Here is a 24,910-nt window from a genome sequence, read left to right on the forward strand (position 1 = left end):
CCTTGCCTGTGTCTATTGGATTGGCAATAGGTGTGCCTAAAATATACTGGCATTTCTTCTCAGATGGCACAGCCTCTGACACCGGCTAGACCTGGTCTTTCCCTTTAGGCTGTAAATAAAACCTCCCCATTCCCACCCCACACACAGAGGAGTGCTAGGTTGCTGCAAGACATTCACCTTCCCGATTTGCAGCACAAAATTTATCTTTCAATTGTGTGGCCTAACAGACTTTTAGTATGCTGAAATGTGAAAACAGCTTTTGGTATTACGTTAATGGTTTTGCAACTAACATGCCATTCTTCAGCCAAGTCCTGGCATCAGCCTTGATGAAATTAATCTGTGGAAGCAGCTCTCAGCGACAGCCTCTTCCTCTGCCAGGAACAGAAGAAGTGGACAATCCACTTCAAGCTCACTCCTTCCATTCAGAGTTGTCAGTCTCCCACATTCACTGTTTCAGATATGGAAACTGAATAATGCTTTTTGAAGAAATTAACCAAGAAAGACCTTTCATGACTGTTGATATCTTAGGCTGCTGAGATCTCAATGACCTGCCTTATTCAGCCTAACTGTCTGACAGTGCAGGAGCAGAAAACACTTCAGTGCTCAAACAACAGGGGTCTTGTCTTGCCTGCTAGAATGTCAACCACGTTTTCCAAAGCCTCTCAAATCTATCTTGTGACTGTTGCATGTCTTCAGTGCTGCCAGCATCTGGTTTGGAGCAGAGTGCAGGAGCAGGAGTCTCAGAAGAYGATGAAAGGAACCTTGGTCTGCAACCTTGAATGAACTTGGTTTCAAAGAAGGATTCATATATCCATGGAGATTCCATCCAGACAAATCAGACTGACTGGTCTTATCAGGGAAATAAAGGAGATGGTGAGTGTTAGTGATGGATGTGAAAAGGAACAGCTTGAACTAAAATTTGTTAAGAAAACAGAATGCAGGTATAATTTTCATTCTATAACAAGAAGATAATTTGTACAACATTACTTGCACTACAGATACTGAGGTAGGACAGACTTTTTCCAACCTTGTGGTAGCCAAGTACAAAAAAAACCTAATCCTCTCAAATTAATTAAACCATTGAGGTAACCCTGGCTACTGAAAGAGTTGCTACTGTGCAAACCCTTAAAATCCATTGCATTAGCACTAAGCTGCTGAGAAAGTATTAACATGGTAAACATAGATTAACGAAGTCTAGGACATATCCTGATGCAAACAGGTAATCAGAACATTCCCCAGCAGGCAATGAGAAAATGTGCTAAGTGCTGCAATCAGTAGAGAAGTCAGCCACTGCAAAGGATAAAGCTGGATGATTGCATCTTGTACAGGGAGTCTAAGTCTATTTCAGGTAGATTTAATCTCAGCAATTTAAACCCACTGAATTAAAAGAGAAAAGTAGTATTTTCTGTATTTTGAGGGTTCAGAGCCRCTATAGATCTTGTCAATAAGATATTAAAAGGAATTCCTCTCATCTTTGAATGCCATACAATAGCCAGGAAATAAGGTCTCAGTTTGGTTTTCTGCTTTGACTTCTGGGACATACATGCATGAAAATATGTTGGCAGAAACTGCACTACCTCCTGTCACTGTCATTTCTTCCCAGCAAATCTCTTTATACCCCCTTTCTATTAGTCAATACATCCTGGAGGCCTAGCAGGCATTCAAGGAAAATACTGAGGACTTCTAATTATCATCATGCCTTAGTGACCCCGACCCTCAGACTGTCTGGAAAAGCAGGATCTCTTACTATTGCAGGAAGCATCTAGTATTATTACTCCCACTGTGCAAATAAAGAATGCATGGGGGGAAAGGGCTAGATGTCACTAGAGAGTAACAATATGAAGCCTTTATTTACAATTGCAATCCAAACAATCTGTGTTCAGCTGGTGCTCAAGTCTGGAGGTATTGCTCCCTAGGCTTTTCCCTGTTGCACCTAAACTTTCTCTGCACACTTAYGTTTCTACTTTGGGGCATGTGTGGCGTGGGAGATTGAAACTATTGGACATGTGGTCCCGTGGAACAGTCTCCTGAGGGCCCGAGCACCCCCCTTGCAAACACCAGGGCCCACAAATCTCACCCCATGTAAACAGAGCAGTACAAACCAGCAAGACTGGCTGCTTTCTTTGCAAAGTTTCAAGGGGGGTTTGCCACCCATTTCCTCCATAAAAGCCTAGTTGCCTAGAATATCTTCACATGAGAAAAGCAACACAAGCCAAACACTTCATCCCTCCTCAGGATGCTCATCTCCTAGCCCTAYACCTTAACCAGCAGGAAACCTGACAGGCTGGCCCGGGAGAGATCAGTCTCTCCTCTCTCTAAAATAATTATGCACTCAAGCAATGGGAAAGAAATCATGAGCCCATATCCTCATGGTTTAGGCAATGGGTTTGCAGAAAGAATGCTGCATTTCTATCCCTACAGAGATATTTTTAAGATATTTTCTATTAAATAGTCTAGAGCTTGAGACTATTTAATAGTCTGTCCTGTGGCTTTAATTGTGCAGATTTGCCTAAAAACAAGGACTACTTTAATCTGCAGAGTTAAGAAATAATTTTATACCTTCTTTATTATTAAGCACATCCAAACATCATCACCATCACTTTAATGCAGAATTTCTCTCATTATTTTAATAAGACATAATATTTAATCTCTGGTGCTGAGCCACAGCATCCTTCTCTCTGTGACAGAGAAAACAAAATTTCTTCAGGGAAGTGCAAAAGCAGTTAATTTACCCTAGCAATAAACAGATTGTGGTTTTTAAGTATCCTGGTTTCAGATAAGCATTTGTTTACATTTGTAGGTGTGCAGTCAGGACACTAACAGTTCCCAGTGGGCTTTCAGATGTGCTTCTGAGAGACCAATCTTATTCCAAGCAAATTAACGAGGGAACTAAAACACAGCGTTATTAATAAAGTTGATTTTGCATATGATAGCTTCCAGAAACACTCCCCACACACGAGAGGCAATACTGCAGATTCTCCTAATGATATATTTCATGCTTTTTACCACCCATGTACAGTGTCCACAACTAAGGGAAAGCAGGACTCCAGCCTGGCTTAGTACCACCAGGGTAACCAGAGCCGTGTTCTAGATGCACAGCCACATTCTTCCCCACTGACATGATCCCCACTGACATCTTTGCAGAGGCTGCAAAGATGCAGGATAAAACTGAAAAAGCTTTCATTAGGCTTCTAGCATGACTTATCTTCATTACTGCCAGTAACTCCAATCCCTATTACAACCATACCATTCTAAGACTGCCACCTAAGGAGCTTTTTTCTGCTTCTGAGCTTCTTAACACAGCAGTTCAAGCATACAGTCACACAGAGACTCTACTGCTGCTCCTGTAATAGTCCAGCTCTGCCACCTACACTGAATTTGCATAAAACCTCACAGCATTGCCATTTTGAATATCCTTGACTGTCTTATCAAATACAGAAGTAAAGCAGCCTTACAACTAAACATTGTGTTTAAAGTTGTAAGACATGCTTGCACCAGCTATAGCTACCCACRTTTTCTTTATTAACCACAGCTAGGTCTGTTCTGTTGTTACATTCCTCCATTTTCCTAAAAATAACAGTTCACATCAGCTGTCTTGTTTACAAAAGTCAACAGCATCCTGGGCTGCATTAGCCACAGCATCACTGGAGGGTCAAGGGAGGTGATCCTGCCCCTCTRCACAGCACTGGTAAGGCCACAGCTGGAATTTTATGTTCACAAAAGAGACRTGGACTTACTGAAGCAAATGCAGCACATGACCACAAAGATGACTGTGAGACTGGAGCACCTCTCATATAAGGAGAGGCCAAGAGAGCTGGGACTGTTCAGCCTGGCAAAGGCTGAATGTGTATCAATACCTGATGGGAGAGAATGAAGAGGAGGGTGCCAGACTCTTCTCACTAGCATCTACTGACAACTGAAACGCGTGTCATTTCATCTGAACACAAGAAAACACTTTTTTTCCTACTATGTGGGTAGTCAAACACTTGGTCAGGTTGTATGGAGAGGTTGTGGAACCTCCATCTGGAGAGATACKAAAAAGCTGCCTGGACATGGTCCTGGACAAGCTTGGGGGATTAGACCAGATGATCTCAAGGGGTCACTTCATACCTTAAAGATTTGGTTCATTATATGGATGTTGAATGTATAGGTTATCTCCATCCTAGAGATAATTCCTAGTGGAATCCTCCGCTAATTAGAGGGCAATAAATTTGAATGATGCCTGTATCTAATATACAATATAAATATAGATATTTACTCCAATTTAAAGCAGAAAATCCAGAAATGATGCTGTCAGACAAGGGGGAGAAAGGGGCAAACCAAACTGTAGTTATATTTGAAGCATTTGGACAGCAAAGACTTAACAAGCTATGCTATACTGAAGAAACAGGTAATTTTTATACTGATCATCATACTGTAAACTGTCATTAATTACACTGTAGCAACTCCATATGATGCCCCAGTGATTTTTTGCCTTTTTTCTTTTATATATTTGTAACCTTCCCAGTACTTTTCCCTACCCTTTTCCTCAGCTAAAAAGACCAAACACATTCCAGAGCTCCAAGGCCTGTGGGGTACAAAGCCCCTATCCTATCTTGGTTCTTCCTGAGAAACAAGGTTGAAAATAAAGTCTTTGAGACACATTTGCATAAACAAGTACAGCTAGTACCAAGAGTGGGGGACTCCAGAGAAGGAGCTTGACCTGGGAGGAATTGCATTATCACTTGTCCTCTTAATTGATGCTTTTTATCAATTATGCTAAATTCCTAAAACCTATAAAACTGTACTCATCCCTTCGGGGATGTGCTTTTATAGATATACTTCCATGACTGCACCTGGAGCTCCAATAAAAGCCCATTTTTAGTATTAAATCCTATGCTAAAATTATCTCAAATTTCATTCCTAAGTTAGAAAAGGCAACACATGAAGTGAGTATATCTGATGCTGTAGAATATTTGACTCTCTCAATCCTACCCCTAAGTCTGACCCTCACCCTAACACTAGCCCTACCCTAAACCCAAACCCACTACCATGGCTGGTTCAGATCAGCAAGGAGCAGCAATCTTGGGGCCTTGCTGGGATCATTTTAGCCTTATTTTTCCAGACCCAGTATTCTTCGAGCTGTAGGATATTTGACCCTCTCAACCCAAAAACACTAATGCTAACCTGTACCTTAAATCTATCCAAACCAAAACCCATGGCTAGTCCAGATCAGAAGGCAGTAGGAGCAGCAATGTTGAGGCCCTGCTGGGATTCTCCTGGCCTTCCTTTACCAGCCCTAATATTCTTTGAACTGTATGATACTGATAAAGCAGGAAAATAGCGTGCTGTTTATTCATGGAAAAACTGCTTCTGCCATAGAGGCCTGGATCTTCACTAGTCAATTTTGCACACCCAAGGTTTCCCCCTGCTGTCAGCGACATCAACACCATTGCGGCGTTACCCAGCGCAGTGTAATTCTGTGTGCCGAAGAGGAGAAGTCGGCAGTAAGGGGCTGGCAGCAGCACACTTCTGTTGGCAGAACTGAGCTGCCGACTGCAACACTTCAGATAAATTCTCAGGGGTGTCTGAGGCCTTTTCTCCTCCACTTATTAAGCAGAATTGTTACCCATCTTGTTGCCATGTTTCAGTCAAAAGTCACAGGCAGCTCAGCACGAACAGGCTGCGCAGGRAAGCTGTGGATGCCCCATGCCTGGCAGAGTCCAAGGCCAGGTAGGACGGGCTCTGAGCAGCCTGGTGTAGCGGGAGGTGTCCGTGCCCGTGGCAGGAGGGTGGAACACGATGAGCTCCAGGGCCCCGCCATCGCCCCCCGCGCCTACATCTCCCGTCGTGCCGCGCGGCGAGCTGCGGGCGGGGCCGCGCGGGCGGCTGCGCGCAGGCGCGGTGGTCGCGCGGCGGTCGGTCGGTGGAGCAGCCGGCAGCCATTGTCGCCGCGGCCGCAGAGCGGTTCTCTCACGGCCCGCAGGACTCGCCGCTCCGCGACGGTACGTGGCCGCCCCTCCGCGGCGGGGGGCCGGGGCGCGTGCGGGGAGCCGCCGGCGGGATTCTGGCGGCCGTGCGCCGCGGTGGGGCGGGGACGGGCCGAGGCAGAGGAGCCGCGGGCGGAGGCCGCGCTGGCGCCGCGCGGCGCCGCAGGCCCGAGCGCTCGGCGGGGCCGCGGCGGGGGGGGGTGGGGGGGGGTGCGGGCCGCGCTCCATCGCTGCCCCGAGGGGGGAGGGCTGATGCCGGCGGGATGGCCGGGAGGAGCCGTCGCGGATTGGAGGCGAGCGCACAGCTTCGAGGAGCCGAAGGGACTGGCGCCGCTGCGTGGGCCCGGCGCCGCGGTGGCGGCGGGCCCGTGAAGAGGGCCTTGCTGCCTTGGGCAGGCCGCGGGCCTGGCGTAGCCTCGGCCTTTCTCGATTTGTCGAAAGGAGGGAGGAGCAGATGGCTGCTAGCTGCGGGGCCGTGCTTCCCGAGGGCATTTCCGCGTATTCTGAGTCGCCAGYGAGCGAACTCGATTGCATTGTGGTAGGCGCAATGTGTGAAGCTCCGCGCCTCAAAGGTGTCAATACAGATCTCGCATCCATTGTGCTCCCTGATTATGAGTAAATAACGCGCGGATGGGTTGTTCCTACGGATTCCGCAGTATATTTGACAGTTTCAATGGTGATCAGTTCCACCCACCCACCCACCCCGTGTTCATTTTCCTTCTGCGCTTTTCTCCCCACCTTATTTTGCGAGAGCTAAAATTATTGAATAGCAGTTACGCAGTCGTTTTTATCTTTCAAATCTCTGTTGTTCCCAACATGAGCGCTGTTGCCGGAGTGGCCGTTCTTGCCATGTTTTAAAACACACAGTTACGTAAGGATGCCCTTCTTCAACGAGGGCCTGCCTTTCCCTTAATACCACTGCTGGCCTTGCCAGTGTTTGCGTGGTAAGGGTGCGCCAGGGAAACCATCTGTTGGAAGACTGGGCACTCAGCGAGGGAGCTGAACCAGGCCCCTGAACTGGATTATTGTGTGGCATTAAAATGCACGTGTGAGCACAAAGGAGAGAATGGCTACAAAGAACAGCGTGGGCTCCTCCGAGGTTCAGGGGTGTCTGAGGCCAATCTAAGTAAGTGCTGTCATAGTTAAACCCCTCGCCCATAAAAAGCCCAATACCCAGGCTTCCAAAATTCTAGCACATCTCCGATGGCACAGTGAGTCTGAGTAAAGAAAGTAATCAATAGAAACCTAAGAGGTGTTAATTAACAGAGAAGATGAATTGCATTAATTCAAAATATTGATTCCAAATTGACTGGAATTATTTTCACAGCTAACATGATATGTTGTCTCTTTACTTTGCCTACTTTAGAGCCTAGTATTATAGTGCAAGATCACATTGTATTTCTGTTCCCTAGGACTTGAATTCTTCTTTTTATTTTCTATGACAGCAAGCTCACTGGGTGAGCCAGATAATTCATGCTTTCCAGTTACAAGATCTTAAACATTTTTGAACCACATAAATTGAAATAGTGACCCCTCAAGGTAAAAAAATGGAGTTTTACATAGAATATCCCAATTATATATCCCGAATCATAATACATACTGGATCAGTAGATAGCTTTGAAAATTTGATTGTCCCAAATAGCCTTTTTTACTTTGGCCATTGTTGAAATTGCATAATGCAAAATTCTATTCTCAAAACCTTATAGATTGTTAAAATAAGGAATATTTATGCTTAATGGAAATTGAAATAATTTGATCTTTTTGATAATTTTAATCTTTTGTGTGCCAATAAAATTTTATTGCAGAGATTCTTCTAGGTGGAAGCAAAAATTTTGAGAATGTTTTATGCTGTTTTGTTGTTGTTTGTTGTTATTCCAATGATTAGCATATGAGTTTTGTTCCTTGTTTTTTTTGTTTTTAAACTGCTGCTACTCCAGTAAAATCGTCAAAGTAGCAGAGTTGGGGTTTTAAGTTTCATGATTAAAAAGTACAAAACTGGAAATTCTTTGTTGGTTCTTCTAGAAATCAGCAAGACAGAATTTTATCCCTTTTGTGTCTTGAAAGAATTAGGCTTTTAACATGTATACCTGGAGGACAGTAAAATCAAATCCTATTTGACCAAGATTTCTGAGATGTAAAAGTGATCTTAATCACTCTATTTTAAGTTTGTTAATCAGATAAACAGTGTTGTTTTCTTTTTTAGTATCAACCTTAAGATGAGTGGCTGCCGTGTCTTTGTTGGACACTTGAGCTCACGTGCTCGTGAACGGGATGTAGAGAAATTCTTCAAAGGATATGGCCGCATACGAGAAATCCATCTGAAAAATGGATTTGGATTTGTGGTAAGTAATAGCCTTGTTTTCCTTGATCCTGCTTGCAGGACAAGGAATGATGTCCCTTCCTTGACAAGCCTAACCTTGCTAGGCTCATGTCAAGGAAGGGAAGATGTTTAAGAAAATAGTAGTTGCAGTGGGTAATGGAAAATATTACTGTACATTTCAGACTGCTTTTCAGAATTTTGGATTACAGTTTTGGCCAGGTTTTGCTCAAAATTTTGGGTCATATTCTAGCTACATTAAATACATTGTTTGATCATTGTCTGTGGATTTACAATTTATCCCTCTTTTCTGAAGACTGTCAATATCCTTTTATGGCAGTACAAAATTTTGCAATCTTGACCTGGAAGAAAAGTTCATATAGAACCACTTAAGCTCCTCTCTCACTCCTTCTAATCTGCTTGGTCATATCTCTTAAATAATAGCCTGACATGAAAGCAAAGTAGTTGGCTGAGACAACAGGTGTAATAGGTGCTTGCTAGTGGATTCGAGCAGCACTGTTTTGAAGTCTTGTGCAGCTAAAGTTAGATATATTCACCATCAGTACATGTTTATAGGGCGTATGTGTCTGTCATACTGTTAAATGAAGTAGACAGTTCATTATATCTCTTAACTACTACTGCTTTTTAGAGCTCTGTCTTCCTAAATGTCCAAATTTTGCAGCTTTACAGGTTTGCAAATAGACTCAGGCTCAGCCTGTGTTTTAACTGTTATCTCCTGAGAATTGAGAATTAGCTGTTCTGCAGCGCTTAGTTCAGACTCGAAAGGCTGATACTGCCCTTGCACTATGGTAGACTCAGATGCCACTCTTTCTGCCAAGCTTAATCCCTTGAGTGAAGTTATGGGAAAAGAACAAAAGAACAGGTTTTCTTTACTTTAGTTTTATATGAATATTGCTCCCTAACTCCTATACATGGTAGTTCCTGATTACTTTACATTACGAACTGCTTCTTATGGACTGACGGTAGGTAAATACCTGTCTCTTAAAGTCCGGAGGTAAATGGCTGATCTAGACATGAGCCTGAGTKTATTTAGAGTGCTTTTTCCAATTGCTGTTATTTCTCAATCCCCTTTCCTTGAGTGTTCCTCTTTTCCTGGGCTAGGCTGTTGACYCATTCAGGAGCAACTTGTGTTCAACTCTTGTAAGCAAGTCAGTCAATCCTCCCTGCTCTCTTCTGTAGTTCCTACATGGAACCATTTTCCTTTCAAAGATCATTAATAAGTATGARTAATTGTCTCATAACTTTATCTAAAAAATGAATTGTTCTTAGGATAATTTTTTTCTTTGCAGCTGAACCATTTTCTCTCGCATATGTGTCATGCCATCATTGTGCACCCATATTGGAAATCACTTCCATTGTTTTTGTAACTGTTCTGGGTTTTGTAAGACTCTGACTGGATTCCCTTGGACCTGCCTTTTCTTCAGGCTGAACAAATAAGGCTCTCAGCCTTTCTCTGTTATCTAACCTTCTGATCAGTTTTGGTGTCCCTCTGCTAGTCTCAYTCCAGTTTTTCAATGTCTTTTATGAGCTGGAGGGACCAAAACTGGACACAGTGTTCCAGGTGGACCTAACAAATGCCAAGTAGGGTGGAATAATGGCATCCCTTGGTCTGCTGGTTGTACTCCTACTGYTGCAGCCCAGGATGCGATTTGCTTTCCTTGTAGCAAGGCCACACTGCTGACTCAGGCTTAGCTGACTCAACATGAGGGTTTCCATGTTCTTTTCAACAGAGCTACACTCCAGCCACTCAGCTCCCAATGCATTCTACTGCTTAGGATTATTTTATGCCACGTGCAGCACTTCATGTTTCTCTTTTGTTAAGACTTGTGATTCTTGTTTTCCTAATCTTTAAGCCTATCAAGGTCTTTTTGTGGGATGTTTTTTTCATTCTGGTGTATGTATTTCTCCACCCACTTTGGTGTCAGATACAAAACTGGTGAGGCTGTGCTTGATCCTGTCATCCATGCCATTGATAAACACGTGGAATGGCATTATCCTTCRTGTCACTTCACTTGCCACGTGCTGTCAGTTCATTTTTATTTTCTATTATTGAAGAGCTGTATTTATAAAACATATTACAAAACCATGTGAACATTGTTACAGTGTTTAAAAGCATGTTCCATTGTTCTGGATTGAAATAATTGCTTAACCTTTGAAACTAATTATATCGACTTAAATTTTGTAGATWTCAAGGCATAGTGTTTTCAAACTTCAGACCATAAAGCTAGAKAGACTTGCACATGTTCAGTTTGTTAGAAAGTAGCTGACATAATGGGACTTGCAGTTGCCAACTACTAATAATATCAAATGCTGGACGTAAATTAATTTTTTTAAGATCATCTTTGCATCATCATGTGAGGATGTGTGATGTTTCACTTCGTAGTGAAACAGATTTCACTGCAGAGGGGAAGATTACTTAAGCCAGTATTGCTTCTGAAAAGCAGTTTATAGTTATGCAAGCACTTTCTTCAACTTGAGAAGTTTCTCTGTTGTTTATTGCTTGCAAGGTGCTGTTCCACAATTTTTTCTGTCCATCTACACTGTTGCTTCCAGCAGTCCCTACCCAGCTGCTGGTTCTCTCTGCTTTATTTCTTTCTTTGTCCCCTTACCTCTCAGGGTGTTGCTGCAGTTGTTCACCCACATATAATGAACCTACCTGGGAAACTGATCTGGTTGAAAAATAACACTGTCTTTTTCACCCCACCTCCTGCACAAAGTGTGCTGTTTTTCATCTGGGTAGGTTTCTTGACCTAGTTTCCTGCAGAGCTGTACAAGTGGCTTTGCCAAGAACCTGTGGGCTGGATAGTRGGCAGAGGCTACTTGGGCTGACTAAAGCAGCATTTCTGCCAAAAGCAAACTGACAGATTACATTGCAACAGTAAATGGAATTATGCTTGTTATAGCTGGTCTGGACTCGCAGGTGGCCGGTGGTGAAGAGGGGCTTATGTTTCACACTCTTGTTACACGAGCACCTTTTTGCCTAGSTAGTGAACTGAATTCACTCAGAAAACAACTAGGAGGGCCTTTTTTTTTTTCTGGTTCACTCTTTCTTTGCCAATTCAGTAAGAATTTAATCTTAAGAGAGTTTTGGGAGTGCACATCTCTGCTGCACTTGATCAGCTTATGCTGTTATATAGCATTTCCCTGTATGTGGGGCTGTGTTTTAAAATGTGTGCCTTGAAGGAATTCCCCCTACCTCTCTCCAAAACTATTTTWGATATTTCTGTAGTGTAAGCCAGGTCATTTAATTAATTAATATAGGTCCTGCAAATAGTTATACTGAAGCAACTGGGGAGTTTGTGGGGTGGAAGGAGAAGAGATAATTGTGAATAGGAGCCCCTTGGCTTTTCAGTCATAAATGTACCAGGAATTGGCTTCCTTATTCAACGTTCTTGGTGATAACTTGCTGTAGAAATGTAAAATCTATAAAGAAGACATATTTCTTAGTCTTTGCATATACTTTGAGGGAAAATACTTTTAAATTCCTGTTTTCTTTCTAGGAATTTGAAGACCACAGGGATGCTGATGATGCAATTTATGAACTAAATGGTAAAGAGTTGTGTGATGAAAGGTAAGTGTGATACCATCATTTCCCTTAAGAATAGAAGAAGTGCTTTGCATCAAAAAGCTGCATTATCTTGTGCTCCGAACATCCATTTCTTGTCATTCTATGGTGGCAYAGACATTCAATGGGATCCAGTCTTGTTTAAGGCCAAGGTTAGTTTAAGACAGGAGGAAGAGTGATTTGGAGCAGGGTTGACTGTTTTCTCTACTTGCACTTAGTAAGTGCAATATTAGTAAGAGTGAGTTGAATTTATKTAGTATTTATCTGTCTGCTGACCAGAAAATAAGCTGGTGATAGCCTGTCATGATTTGGAGGGCTGCTCTTGCAGCAGTGTGGACTATAGTCATTGTATGTTAGAGTAATTTTTACTGTGATTATCTAAGCTGGATTTTAGATCATTAGTTTGTCGGTCGTTATTTTAGTACACCCTTTTCACTCAGTGAGTACTTCTGGGCTCTGGTTGAGCAAATTCAAGTGTTTCAGTCTGAATTACAGACAATTTTCCATGAAAATCCAAGGGATATGAATGGGAAAAGACAAAACCRCTCATCTGGCTCTTTAAGAAATGCCAGTGATTGTGTTATAAATCGTTGCTTGCAAGGGCAAGATAATTCTTGTTTGTGCACATTTGCTTCCAATTGTGAAAGATTCAAGTCAATGTCAGATATTTAAGGTTTGTTGTTCTGTTTTTTTTATGTGCTTGTTTTGTTTTTGTTCCTGTCATCAGGGTCACAATTGAACATGCTCGAGCCCGAAGAGGAAGGGGGAGATTCTCACAACGGTTCAGTTACTACCAGTCACAGAGTGGATCTAGGTAGGTGATCTGGCTCTGTGTGCTTTTCCTCTTCCAGTAACTGAAGAGCTGTAATGAAATACTGTTTTCTTCATGTGATTTAGGGGTCCAKCTCTGTTTCTTTGTGTAGCTTCGCGAAAGAAGTTTTGTGTGCTCAAACCCTGCAGGTTCATTACTATTCTTTCCCTTCTCTGGCTGAACGAGTGTGGATTTTAAAGCAGTTGAAATGTCTTGGAGAGATCCACAAACRTATTATGAAATGTGCCTTTGCCATACTGTAGGCAATAGGCTGGTCTTGCTTCCTACTATCATGTTAAATGATGTGAAGGAGTAATGCTGCAGTTGGATTGGCTGATTTTAACACTAAATCAAGAAAAATCAGAGCTTCTCTGTTGTGGCTTTTGTCACCAAACTGAGCTTACATGTAAAGTAGAATTGCTGTAGAGCAATAATTCAAGGTATTCACTGTCTAACCAAGTTTTCACATTCCCAGTTGTATGGTTATCAAAATGCTTATTTCAGCACAGCCCAGAAAAGGAGCAGTGCTAGGGCACAAGATAAACACTTCTGCACATGTTAGTAAATACCRGTTGACTAAGTTCGCTGTCCAAGCAGGTGCCTTGCTAAACGAGATTCTCTCTCCAGCTCATCTCTAGAATATCTATAGGGGACATGAAGTCTTTGGGGAATTGTTCACTTTCAGTGATTTCAGCCTGTGGTGAACCTTGTGCCAACTCACAGTGAAAGTTCTGCAGGTTTGGATAGATTCCATTATACAACTACACATTACATCTTGTGTACTTTATATCTACCTGTGTGAAGGAAATATGTGTGGAATAACTTACTCTGTAGAAACGTATGCAGCTGTGGCCTATGCAGAGTAGAGTTTGGAAGAAAGACAAAGATACAAGGGACATAAACCTTCATATTTGCTACCAAGTCTTTTAAAGTAGCAAGTGTGATTGATGGAAGGTTGTGGGCATCTGACATTGTAGTCATGTTCATGATGTCAGACTGCCGATGCCAGACACAAAGAGATTCCACAAATGGAAAAATGAGACTCATCCTGCCAGTTTTGTGACTCTGGGGCCTCTTGTTTAAATACCTTCAAGATCTGGATGTTTTGAAATAAATGTGGACACTGAGGTAAGCACTGAAATAAAATTGCCTTTGCTTCGGTGTACAAATCAAYACATGCCGTTTAAGACTGTGTTTCTGTGGAGCAGATGAGAATAATTTTCTCTGTGGTCAGTGTGCTTGATTTTTCAGTCTTTTTTGTAGCAATTCAAATTGTTAGAATCCTGCATTACTTACCAAAAAACTGGCATGCCTTTGTCCACAATTCTCTAATCCCTTTCAATTCAGAATTACTAGGATGGGGAACAGAAATGACTTGCATATATAGTATTCTTTCCAGGTGTTAGTAGCTGTTCTGTATGAAAGTTTGCAAGCCACATTTTCATTTTTGAAAGAGTCTTTCATTTTTGGTTAAGTGGAAAATACCAGCTTTCATTCAGGAACTGTAAACTGCCACAGTTATTTCAGGGCAGTCAGTTGTTTAGCTCTCATTTTATTGAAATAGAAATATTTCTACCCAAAAAAAATGTTTAATACAAATCATTATGGCATTCTTAAATATTAACAAGTAATCTGGAATTTAGGAGTGTGAACTAAAGTTCCTGTGAGTTGTGCCGTCTTGCTCGCTGACATGAAGCAGAATGCTACCAAGTAAAAAAAAAAAACAAACAAAAAATAGAAAAAAGTGTTCTTTCTCTGAATATCCCAGAAGCCATATGTGAGCTAAGCAGGTCAAATACCAAAATGAGTTTAATCTCTGTACATCATTTTCATTTTACTAGACATTTACCTAGTGTGTGTTGAAAAAAAATGACAGCTTTGTTGATTTGCTTGGTAAAAAGTTCTTCATCAAAATTCTTTAAAGTCATCCTTTTCAGTCCTCTTTTGGCAACTTGTTTCTTCTAGTGGRATCTTAAATATACTCTTGACTAGGGGGAATCAAGTCTGCAGTTCAAAAATAAGGAAATAACTTAAATCTTTCAGCAAACTCTAGAAAATGTCAGATTTCTTAAGTTTTAAATTCCTTATGCTGGAGARTATTTTCTCTTTTTTTTCCTTTGAATGCTTCCAGCCGGTATGGACCTCCTGTTCGTACTGAACACAGGATCATTGTTGAAAACCTTTCATCCCGTATCAGCTGGCAGGTGAGTTAGTGTCTTCTTTTTTTTTTTTTTACACCTTATTTTACTACTCCGTAAGTAGACTGCTTTCAGCCTAATTTCTTAATAAAGCCATCATAAATATTTAATGTGAAAAATAATTTTAAAAGCTTCAGGGATAGCTAAAAATTAGCATTCAAGCACTTACAGAAGTCTTGTTTCAAAGCGGTGCAAATAGTTCTATCACTAGATTTTGTAGCTGGGAAGTGGTTCTTCTGTTTGCCAGCTGATAAAACTTCAGAAGACTCCAGATTGTTTCTAAAATACTGAAACATTGCGTTCATTCAAACTGTGTCATCCTTTTGTATTGTTACACTTGAAAATGCACGCCTTTGTTTTGAATGAAATTTATAGTCTTTTCTTATGTTTTGCAAAATACTTTTGTGAGCTGATGCATGATTAAGAATTCTGGTAATACAGCATTAATATAGGGAATTTTAAGAGAGCTACTGTGTCAAGTATGCTTACTGTAGATATTTTTTTGAAAATCCCAGACTTTCACTACTGGTCATTTGAAGCTTTCTTACCACCTTTCTTTTTTTGTTTTTTCACCTCTCACTAATGTTTTGTTAATATTTACCTAGCTTGTAACAGAATAGCCATATAATCAATTCCTTTAGTTGTGTTCTGTGTAGTATACAGTGTATTGAAAGTTCACTAAGGGCATTAGCAAAGAGTGCTGTTTACAAAAGGTGAGTGAATAGTGGAGTTTAGTCTTGTTCATTAACCTTTATATTCTTTGAATAAAGAGACTTTATTYAGTGTACTGAAAGATGCAGCAGAACGTGTCGAATGTTCGAAGCCTTGGTCTTGGAGCTACTTCCCCATGAGGAGGCTGCTTGACTTGCCTGGAGCTGTGCTGATGTGTTTCATAAGAGTTGGGTGCAATCCATGCAGATAAACAGTTGAACTCAGTTTGTTTATCTTCCGCGTGACAGGTTCAAAGGGTTCGTAATTGTACAGTTGTGGTAATCATTGAATAACTAAAAGAACAACTGAGTTGATGTGATGAGCAAGTGGATTTAATCTAAATAWCTTGTGGGTATGCTACGCAGTTACATATATGAAGAGATTGTCACTTGGGGACGACACTAGGGACCAGAGAAGTGMGATAGAATGGAGTGTTAAGGAAAATAATTCCTATAATGCTGTTAAGTGTTAAAAGCATAACTTGAAAAAAAATAACATTTTTGTAACTTTCTTTTACTTGTGAATATTTATAATGGCTTTATGTGTACTTACATTTTAATCTGAAGCCCACCCAACTCAGATATCATACTGGTGAATCTTTTCATATTCYAATTAAATGTTTTAATGTCTCTTAAATATATGATAAGTTAGCATAAGAGACTTTTTGATACCTGCTTATCATTTGAGGGTAACAATCATATGCAAGCTGCATTTACATTAGAAGTTGTACAGCTTCGGTACTGACTATAGTGTTTTAACTTCTTCTAACCATGCTACTTTTATGACACATGAAAATGGCTAATGCATTAACAGCAGTGGCATTATTCTTCCCTTCTAATCCCTGCTAGGAAGCACACTCAGTATGGAACCTTGCTTTTAAACTTACGCACATAATTTAATCTTCTAGATCCCCATGCTTTGAGAACCKCTATCTCCCTTAAAAGTTTAAGTGTTGGGATATTGAAACATAGAAAAAGCCAGAAAAATTTGTATTTAGATCAGTTTCCTCAAAGTTTTGACCATATTGTTAATAGGTARTCTCATCTCTAAGTAGCAAGACAGACTGTTAGAACTCTCCTTTTTTGTAGCAAACGTATTTCTGCATGTTCAGAGCTTTCCAACCCCGTCATTAGTTTTTCAGTATCAAATTTTCAAGCAGTTTAGAAAAGTAGGTCTGTATTACATCAAGACGTATTGTTTAATATGTGTTTTTCCTACTTGTGGTTGTCCTACACCTTAGTTCTCTTTGTTGTTAAGGACAACAGGGTTTTKTTTGCTATTTAAGGTAAACCAGAAAGGTAAACTGAAGATAAAATTGTTCCACTGGTTAGGTAAAACCAGGTAACTTAAAAACATTCCTCTAATAACAGAATGTTGTGCTTTTAGAACACGTGCACACTTTCTCTCTTTTAAGCAATAATGTTGGCATCTTCATCATGTTGACATTGCTATTGCAAATAATTTTTCATGTTGATCTTTCTAAGGATTCAGCATGTAGTGTGGCAAGACTGTGGGAGCCTCAATTTTAAAGCCTAAAGTTAGTGATTTAGGAAATAATTATGGTAGATTAACATTTTCTAACTTCCAGTGGCTTACCAGTCTTGAGCTGCTTAAATTTTCATTGACTTGAACAGAGACAAATTTTTGTCCATCATCGCTAAATTGAGGTAAACTGAATTTGAAATATTGGTTTTAATGGTACTATAGGGACCAATTTTCATTTGCTGTTAGCGTTTCTTTATATTAAGACCTGTGAAACAAGGAAAATATCTACTACTTTGCATATGCCAGTTTTTAACATAAAACTATTGAATTTTAATTAAAATACTAGATAAAACTAAGCTTTCTTATTATCTGTGCCAAATGTTCTAAAGTTTTTTCTTGGCTTTTTGTTTTGTAGTCTTTTGTTCCTTAAGCGTATTTCTAACCAAGTGCATTTTGAACCTCTTCTAACAACCTTCATTTTTCTTGTGTGGAGGAAAAAGAACCAAAGATTTGGGGGTTTTCTAGTGGCTGAAATTCTAGGGTTTGGCCTGTTCTGAATTTTCCTTTTGGTTCCTATGACACTCCTGTTTTTTGGCAGTCTAGATCTTGGTTTGCCTGGGTTTGATCTCGATTGGCTAGCACAGATCATCCTCGGGTTCTTTAGCCACTTCTGGAGACTGGAGACTATGTCCAGTGCTTTCAGGGCCTCTGGTGCCTCCGTGAAGCATATTGCTATGAGCCATCACTCTGCCTTTCTCATGTAAGAGAGTTCCTCTTGGCCAGCTAGGTATTGGACAAGCAACTCTTTGGTTAAGGTACCTTCTTATATCACCTGCCACTTGTGGTGTGCTGCGGTAAGTAGTCTGGGATTATAAAATACCAGATACTGTTGGGTAAAAGTGCTGCCTTAACTTATATAAATGTTTAGCTTTTTAGTGACCTTTTGCATTATTTGTGCTTTCTCCTGCTGCTAAACAAGTAATTTTACTGTGTCCACATGTTTAGCCTCTATTAAAGTTTAACAAAAGGATGTCTATTGATGTGACACTGTAGCGTGACAAATACTCAAATGAAACTTAAGAAAAAAATTCCTTTGTAAATTTTTWAATTACATTGTAATTACACCTTTTTGCTTTTAATTTTGCTTTGAAGCTGGGGGAGGTGAGCATAAAGGTTCAATTTGTCTACATTTATTGCATTGTCATTTAACTGGGGTGTTAGTTATGAAAATTGCATTTAGTACTACTGCACTTCTCATCTCGTATAGTTTTGATTTCAGTGGACATGTTGGTAGTTTAAGTATTTCATTGTGTTTTCATAACAGCTGGTTTTGGGATGCAGATTTATCTTAAAAGCAGTGTTCACTGTAGCTGTAAAATGGTGGATCCTTTCTATATGCAGCTGCTATTACATAAGCTGTTTCAGAAACTTTTTTCTAAAGGATATATATATATTTATATATATAAATTGAAAAGTATTAAGCAGCTTTAGCAGAGAAAGTTTTAGGGGATTATTCTGCTACCTGACTCATTTGTGTTGTGTTTAAGACTAAAATGTTAATTTTTACTGTAGGACCTGAAAGACGTCATGAGAAAGGCAGGGGAGGTCACCTATGTGGATGCACACAGAAACAACAGGAATGAAGGGTAAGTTCTTTTTGTGTTTAAATCGATATGATAGCTGAGACTATTAAGGGCATGATTTTTTTCTATAATACAGAAGCAATTAAATATAAATTTATGGYGTGGCTTAGATGCTGAAATTCCTCCAGTTAAAGAACCAAAACACAAAGTGTCAGTAAACAGGAGTTCAGTATGAACTCAGTCTCTATTCTGTGTCATGGAAACAACGTGTGAAAGCAGAAAARGAAGGGAGAATTCCTTTCAAACATTATGTCCTGCTGTCTTTAACTTATTTTTATATAATAATTTATGATCTGAGTCTAAAACACCTCCCATATGTGGCTGCTTTACACTGGTTCCAGAGTCATGTGAAATGAACATAACAAACTTCAATGGGGAATACCTACCTACCTGTCTGCTCTCCATTCATAATTCTGCAGACTCCAAAGGTCCTGCACAACAAAGCAGGAAAGAAGAAAGCAYGAATAGTGTCTGTGCTGGCAAAACAGTGCTCTAGGGCTGCTGCAAACCAATGCAACTTACACCTTTTTTGAGATCAAATTTAAAAAACCACAAAGAGTGGGGTTTTCTAGTGTTTCATGGAGAGCTTTGGAATGCAGTTTAGTGGAGGACTGAAAAATACTTCCTCAGCTGATGAAGGTTTGTGTAGCTTCCTGCATTTTCTCCATCTCTTCGCAGATGACAGGTCTGGTAATGTTGTAAGAACATGGATGGCTAGGAGTGTTAGTGTCATATTTTCCTGTCAACCAAGTTTAAAATGAGCTTTCAGAAGATAAACTTAAAGCTGTCAATCAACAAACTTAAAAAAGGCCAGACTTGCTCTCCTTTGTTTTTCTGTTTCTCTTAAACTTTTCCTTTTTTTCATGATGGTAAACAGGGTTGTGGAGTTTGCATCTTACAGTGACATGAAGAGTGCACTGGAGAAATTGGATGGCACTGAGCTGAATGGACGCAGAATTAAACTGACTGAAGACCACAGAAGGCATAGGTATGTCGCCTGATAGATAAAATTCTGCTGAGGGTGTGGATTTGGGGAATATTGATGCCAAAGTTTTTTTATCTAGATTTTTGGCCCCAAGCTAAATATCACTGCACAGAACCACTTTCTAGCAATGTAAACAGGTTAAGATAAGAACTAACTTGCTAAAACAAAGTAAATACAGAACACTATTGGATGACAAGGATTTTTTTAAAGACAAAATGAAAGAAAGAACTTTTTAAAAACATGAGTTTTGGTATTAAAAAATGTTTAATTTAAAGGAAAGCTGTTTCACAGTCCTGTGAAATGTTTCACAAATAGTTGTGAGAGCCAACTTGTTAATGAGAATAAAAGAAAATCAGTTAGCTTGCTTGCATTATTCCTGAGCAGTTCTGCTGTTTAGTCATTAAAAAAAGTTGGTTGCAGCTCTTTCATTGTCTTTCTTTAAAATAAATCCATTTCTTTCCAAAAAGGGGACACATTACTAGTGAAGGTATTAAAAATCAAAGGCCTTAAAGTGTGCTGGTGATCCACACCTTTAAAAACTTTCTTAGCCTCTTGAAAGAAACTCTTAGTAATTTGCATGACATTTCTAGAGAGAATAAATACCATTTTGGTGTTTTTCTTGATAAATTAAATTATGTTTCAAGGCAGGTTGTATGCATACAAAGAATTCTTCTTTGATAGAAACCAGCCTTCCTAAAAATGAGGTTTTTCTCCTGCTGGGAGGAGGCATCTCTTATTAGGCAGTTTGTATTTTGCCACGCTTACAGAGAATGTCAAGGCCAGCAGTTCCTGATAGCCTTGACCTAAGRAGATACTGACATGATGGAGCATAACAGAAACCTAGCAGCACTCTGAAACAACCAGATGCTGTGAATAGAGCTTTCAGATGTTCAGATGGATGTGCTATGCATACAAAGTAGTTGAGAATTGTACTTGATTGTTTCAAATTTTGTAAGGGGTGAGACTCCAGCTTTCAATCAATTACGTTTCCCTAGGAGCAGRTCTCGATCAAGGAGTTACTCAAGATCTCGCAGCAGGTCCAGGTCTACAGGATCTTCCAGATCGGACAGCCGGTCCAGGTCCCGGTCAAGGTCCAGGTCCAGGTCCAGGTCTCGCTCTCGATCCCGATCTCGCTCTCGATCCCGCTCTCGTTCTCGCAGTCGTACTCCTAAAAAGAGTTACTCCCACAAAAGCCACCGCTCCAGCTTGATAGCTTCTTCCCCCTCTCCCTCTTCTTCTAAAAGAAAATCTCGTTCTAGGTCGAGCTCTGCTCATAGCCGTAGTTAACCTGCTCTGAGAGATGTGTTAATGCATTTAATTTGATTCAAGTTTCTTGAAGACTTGAGACAAATTATATATGAGAACTGGGAGGGGAAGAGTTAACATGATGAAAGGGTGACCTCCTCTTACATTGCCAAAGTGCCTGTCATCAAATAGGCCATCTCTGTGAGGAGGGGCTGGCTGTCAGCTTTCTTCTTTCAGTGAAGTCTGGAGTGGGAAGTCTTTTTTTTATTTTTTTCCCTGCTATTAGTAAACATTTCTATCATAGATATATTATGTACACATAATGCTGAGGTAATGGGATGAGACAATACGCTGCTTTCTCCCTCTTTTGCCCCCACTTTCCCCTCCACCTCCAAGGCCTTTGACTTCCAAAATACTATGTTAGCTTTTGTCCTTGGTATTAAGTCCGAGAACAGGAAGTATAGATTTTATTCCTTTTAAGGTTCTGTGGCTACTTTTCTGTGCGAGAATGAATGGACCAGATGAAATTAGTTTAGAGTTCCCCTTTTTCCCCATTGCTTGGCTTAACAGGCTGTTTAAGTTCCAGCTTTACATGACCTTGACAATATGCTTAATTTGCAAAAGACTTTCAGGAATACACATTCGTTAGTTGAATATTGCTCACTTTGATAATTAATACAATGTTAAGCAGTAATGAAAGCTGGAATTTTCTGTTAAAATGAGACATACCATCCATATGTCAGGATTATTGGGAATCCATTATAATAATTTTACCGTAATTCACTAGTATGTGGTATTGTATGTATAGGCCTTATTTGACAGGTGACTTCATAAAACTGCACAGAAATGTCAATATGCATGTCCATGTTTTTGATGTTTATAAAAGTGACATAGCTTTCATACCCCAAAGTGTGATACTGAATAACATGTGTATGACTAGCAATAGTCTTGATGGAAAGGAAGGTTATTTTAGTAATGAGAGCAGCAAAAAAAAGTCCCAGGAAAAGTGTCGTCAAAATCTCCAGAATGCACAGTTGTTTTGATTAGTAGAAATTTCCACTGCAGATGCTGTCGTTCTTACAATTTGGAATTAGATTTTTTTTTTAACTTCTGTATCATTAAAGAAGGGAAACATTTTTGGAAAAAAATATGTAAATTAATCCCAAAGTCTTACGTGTATTTAAATGTACCATTCCTAATAAAATCAAACCTTTTTCTGGCTTATTTTGCAGTTTTGTTTTAATTATTGTTGCTGTTGTTCACTTCATACACTCTTTCTGATGTGATCACAAAGAAGTTTATTTGAAGGTGTAACTGTATGGAAACAAGAAAATACAAACTAGAAACCAGTTATGATATGTAAGTGACCAGATGCTGACTAACAGGAGGACAGAATAGGATTTTACTGTCATGGCCAGCAGTGGCTGTTGAATGAATGGTTGAAGGATTCTTTCTGCAGTCCTTGCAAACAAGTTTGCCTGCCAGTTGTGGTCTTCTGGTCTGCCAGTTCAGCAGAGGAACCAACAGTCAAACGGCCGTAGGTGCTGGAATCTTTCTATAGGTAAATTCATTTGTTACTTTTGAAATACTGTACTAGAGATTCTTACATTGCCACACAACATGTGTGCACGTAAGAATGCAGTCTTGAGAGGGAAGAAGAGGGGCTGGAGTAGCTGGAAGCCATGGAGGGAGGGAAAAAATAGCTTTGAGTTTTAACAGGTGGCAGTTTCAGTGTCAAAGATGGGACCACAGAAGGGAATACAACATACTCATGACAACTGTTTGAATGTAGTTTTCCCCTGCATGTGATCCTGAGAAACAGGAATGTATGAGCTTGTTGGTTTTGCTTAAAAAATGCATGGTGTACTGAAGAGCTAAAAGGAGTTTTTCTAAAGAAAACTGAAGTTGTTCCTGTGAGAAGACAGTATCTACAAGTCAGTAGGCAGTTTGATTAGTTAGACATGGACTTGCTCAGTAGACTTTTGGGAGCACATTGTAGTGTGATACTTGGCTGGAATGTTCTGGTTTCACCTAAGCGGGCAACTAAAGCACCACACAGCCAGTAACTCACTCACCCTATAGTGGGATAGGAGAGAGAACCAGAAGAGTAAAAGTGCAGAAACTCGGGCTGAGATAAAGACAGTTTAATGGGGCAGAAACAAGAAAATTAATATGATGAAAGAGTAAGAATACAAAACCAGGAGATGCACAGTGCAGTTGCTCACTATCTGCCAACCAATGCCTGGTCAGTTCCTGAGCAGCAGCCCCCAGCCCCCAACCAGCTTTCCCCTCAGTTTTTATATTGAGCATGATGCCATGTGGTATGGGATATCCCTTTGGACCGCTGCCTTGGAGTGTCCCTTCTGTTTCTCATCCCTCCCAGCCTCCTTGCTGGTGGGACATGAGAAGCTGAAAAGTCCTTGATAAACACTACTTTGCAATAACGGAAAATGTCAGTGTGTTATGAACATTATTCTCATCCTACATCCCAAACACAGCATTATACCAGTTACTAGGAAGGTAATTATCTAGCTGAACCCAGAACAGCTATTAATGTATTTCTGAAACCTAATTATTTTTAAAACAGTATTTTTAGACTGCCTTGAAACAAACTATTTACCCATATCAGGTGCCTTACTTCCAGCTTTACAGAGCACAGGAATGTAAGTTCCACTTCAAGATACCCATAAACAGGATTTTAATACATTAAAGACTATCTTAGCAGTGTTTCAACATCTGACGCTTTTCATGAGAAAGAGAAGAATCATCCTTTGCAACTGGTAGGAAGCTTCTGCTCTCAGCCTTTTCAGCAAAGCTAAAAGGAACAGAGCTCAGAGTTCATTGTATATCTGCAAGTGTATCTGTCATTATTGCTCCCTTTATTGTGCTAACCTGATCCAAGTCAGCCATTTTCACCAATTTCTCCTCAGCAAATGGAGATGTCTGCCTCTTGTCTTACGCCAGTTCTGATGCTCATCTGATTCTGCAGAAGCCAATTCAATGACATCACAAAAAGCAGGTTCTCTGGGTCTCCTGCAATACTGCTTTTTCCAGCATTCTCTGGGAGGGAGGAAGTGGAACTATGACCTGTAACTTTCCTGTGGTGCTTTTGTTTGCCTCCCTCACAAACACAAGTATCCTATTTTTTCTAAGTTTATTCTCCCATCTGTTCTCAAAGTGGTGGGGAGTCTTCAAACAGAATCCCATCACTCTGCTCCTGTCCTTGTTTCTTGAGCTTCTCTTATGACAGGACATTTTCTTCCCAGGGAAAGGAAGTCTTATCTACAGCATGTAACTGCTTGCAGCACAGGGCACACCTGAGCACCGCAATTATTTGCATTTCATCAACTGGCTGCATCACCCCCCAAAACAAGAGCATATTTGCTATGAYATTTATGACACTTCATTATTAATTACCTTTTTGTCAGTTTAACGTGGCTCTTCATGCCAGGATATCCCAGTGGTTTGTGAAAAAGAACTTTATTGTACTTGACCATTTCACACAACTCTCCTTTACTGATGAGGAAAACCTATCGTTGCCAAGCAAGGAGGGGAGGAGGAGGAAGAATACTCCCGCCGGCAAGGCCAGGATTCCTCGCCGAGCAGGTTCGGCTCTGGCTGTCCTTGTGCCTGGAGCCGAGAAGGGGCTGAGAAGGGTGTGGGTTCCGCTCAGGGAAAGAAAMCGTTTCTGGTTCAAAATCGCGGTGAAGGAGCAGCGCGATTCCGAGTAGGAAGAAGTGCTCCAGGGTCTGCACCCGCAGCGCTCTGCCCCTGTTCCAGCAGAGGGTCGAGGGCAGTGAGTGCTGCGGGYGGAATTTCTCCACTGCCAGCTCCTCCTGCCACACCCCGATCTTAAAGCCGAGTGCTGTACACTTCCTAAGTGCAGTTAGTCTTCTTACAAGGGGTTTGGAATGTGTAATTTCCCGTCTGTTTCTTTCATTCCCACTCCATGACCATTGT

The 24,910-nt window shown here is 40.6% G+C and overlaps 1 protein-coding gene across 2 annotated transcripts; it reads left to right on the top strand.

The window, feature by feature from the left end:
• The first annotated feature begins 5,924 nt into the window (after positions 1-5,924).
• Positions 5,925-22,174, top strand: LOC130574218 (serine/arginine-rich splicing factor 5-like). Of its 2 annotated transcripts, none has more exons than XM_057367308.1 (8): positions 5,925-5,984; positions 8,173-8,311; positions 11,808-11,878; positions 12,600-12,686; positions 14,815-14,887; positions 18,650-18,723; positions 19,598-19,708; positions 20,701-22,174. In XM_057367308.1, exons 2-8 carry the CDS (start codon positions 8,186-8,188, stop codon positions 20,990-20,992), a joined length of 834 nt encoding a protein of 277 aa, XP_057223291.1. In that variant the 5' UTR covers positions 5,925-5,984; positions 8,173-8,185; the 3' UTR covers positions 20,993-22,174. The 2 variants fall into 2 exon arrangements, with proteins under 2 accessions (XP_057223291.1, XP_057223283.1); XM_057367300.1 differs by lacking the exon at positions 5,925-5,984 and adding an exon at positions 6,554-7,095.
• Positions 22,175-24,910: the final 2,736 nt, after the last annotated feature.

Source organism: Malurus melanocephalus, unplaced genomic scaffold, assembly GCF_030028575.1.
Source record: "Malurus melanocephalus ecotype Western Australia unplaced genomic scaffold, MMel_1.1 scaffold_2, whole genome shotgun sequence".
NCBI classification, from domain to species: Eukaryota; Metazoa; Chordata; class Aves; order Passeriformes; family Maluridae; genus Malurus; species Malurus melanocephalus.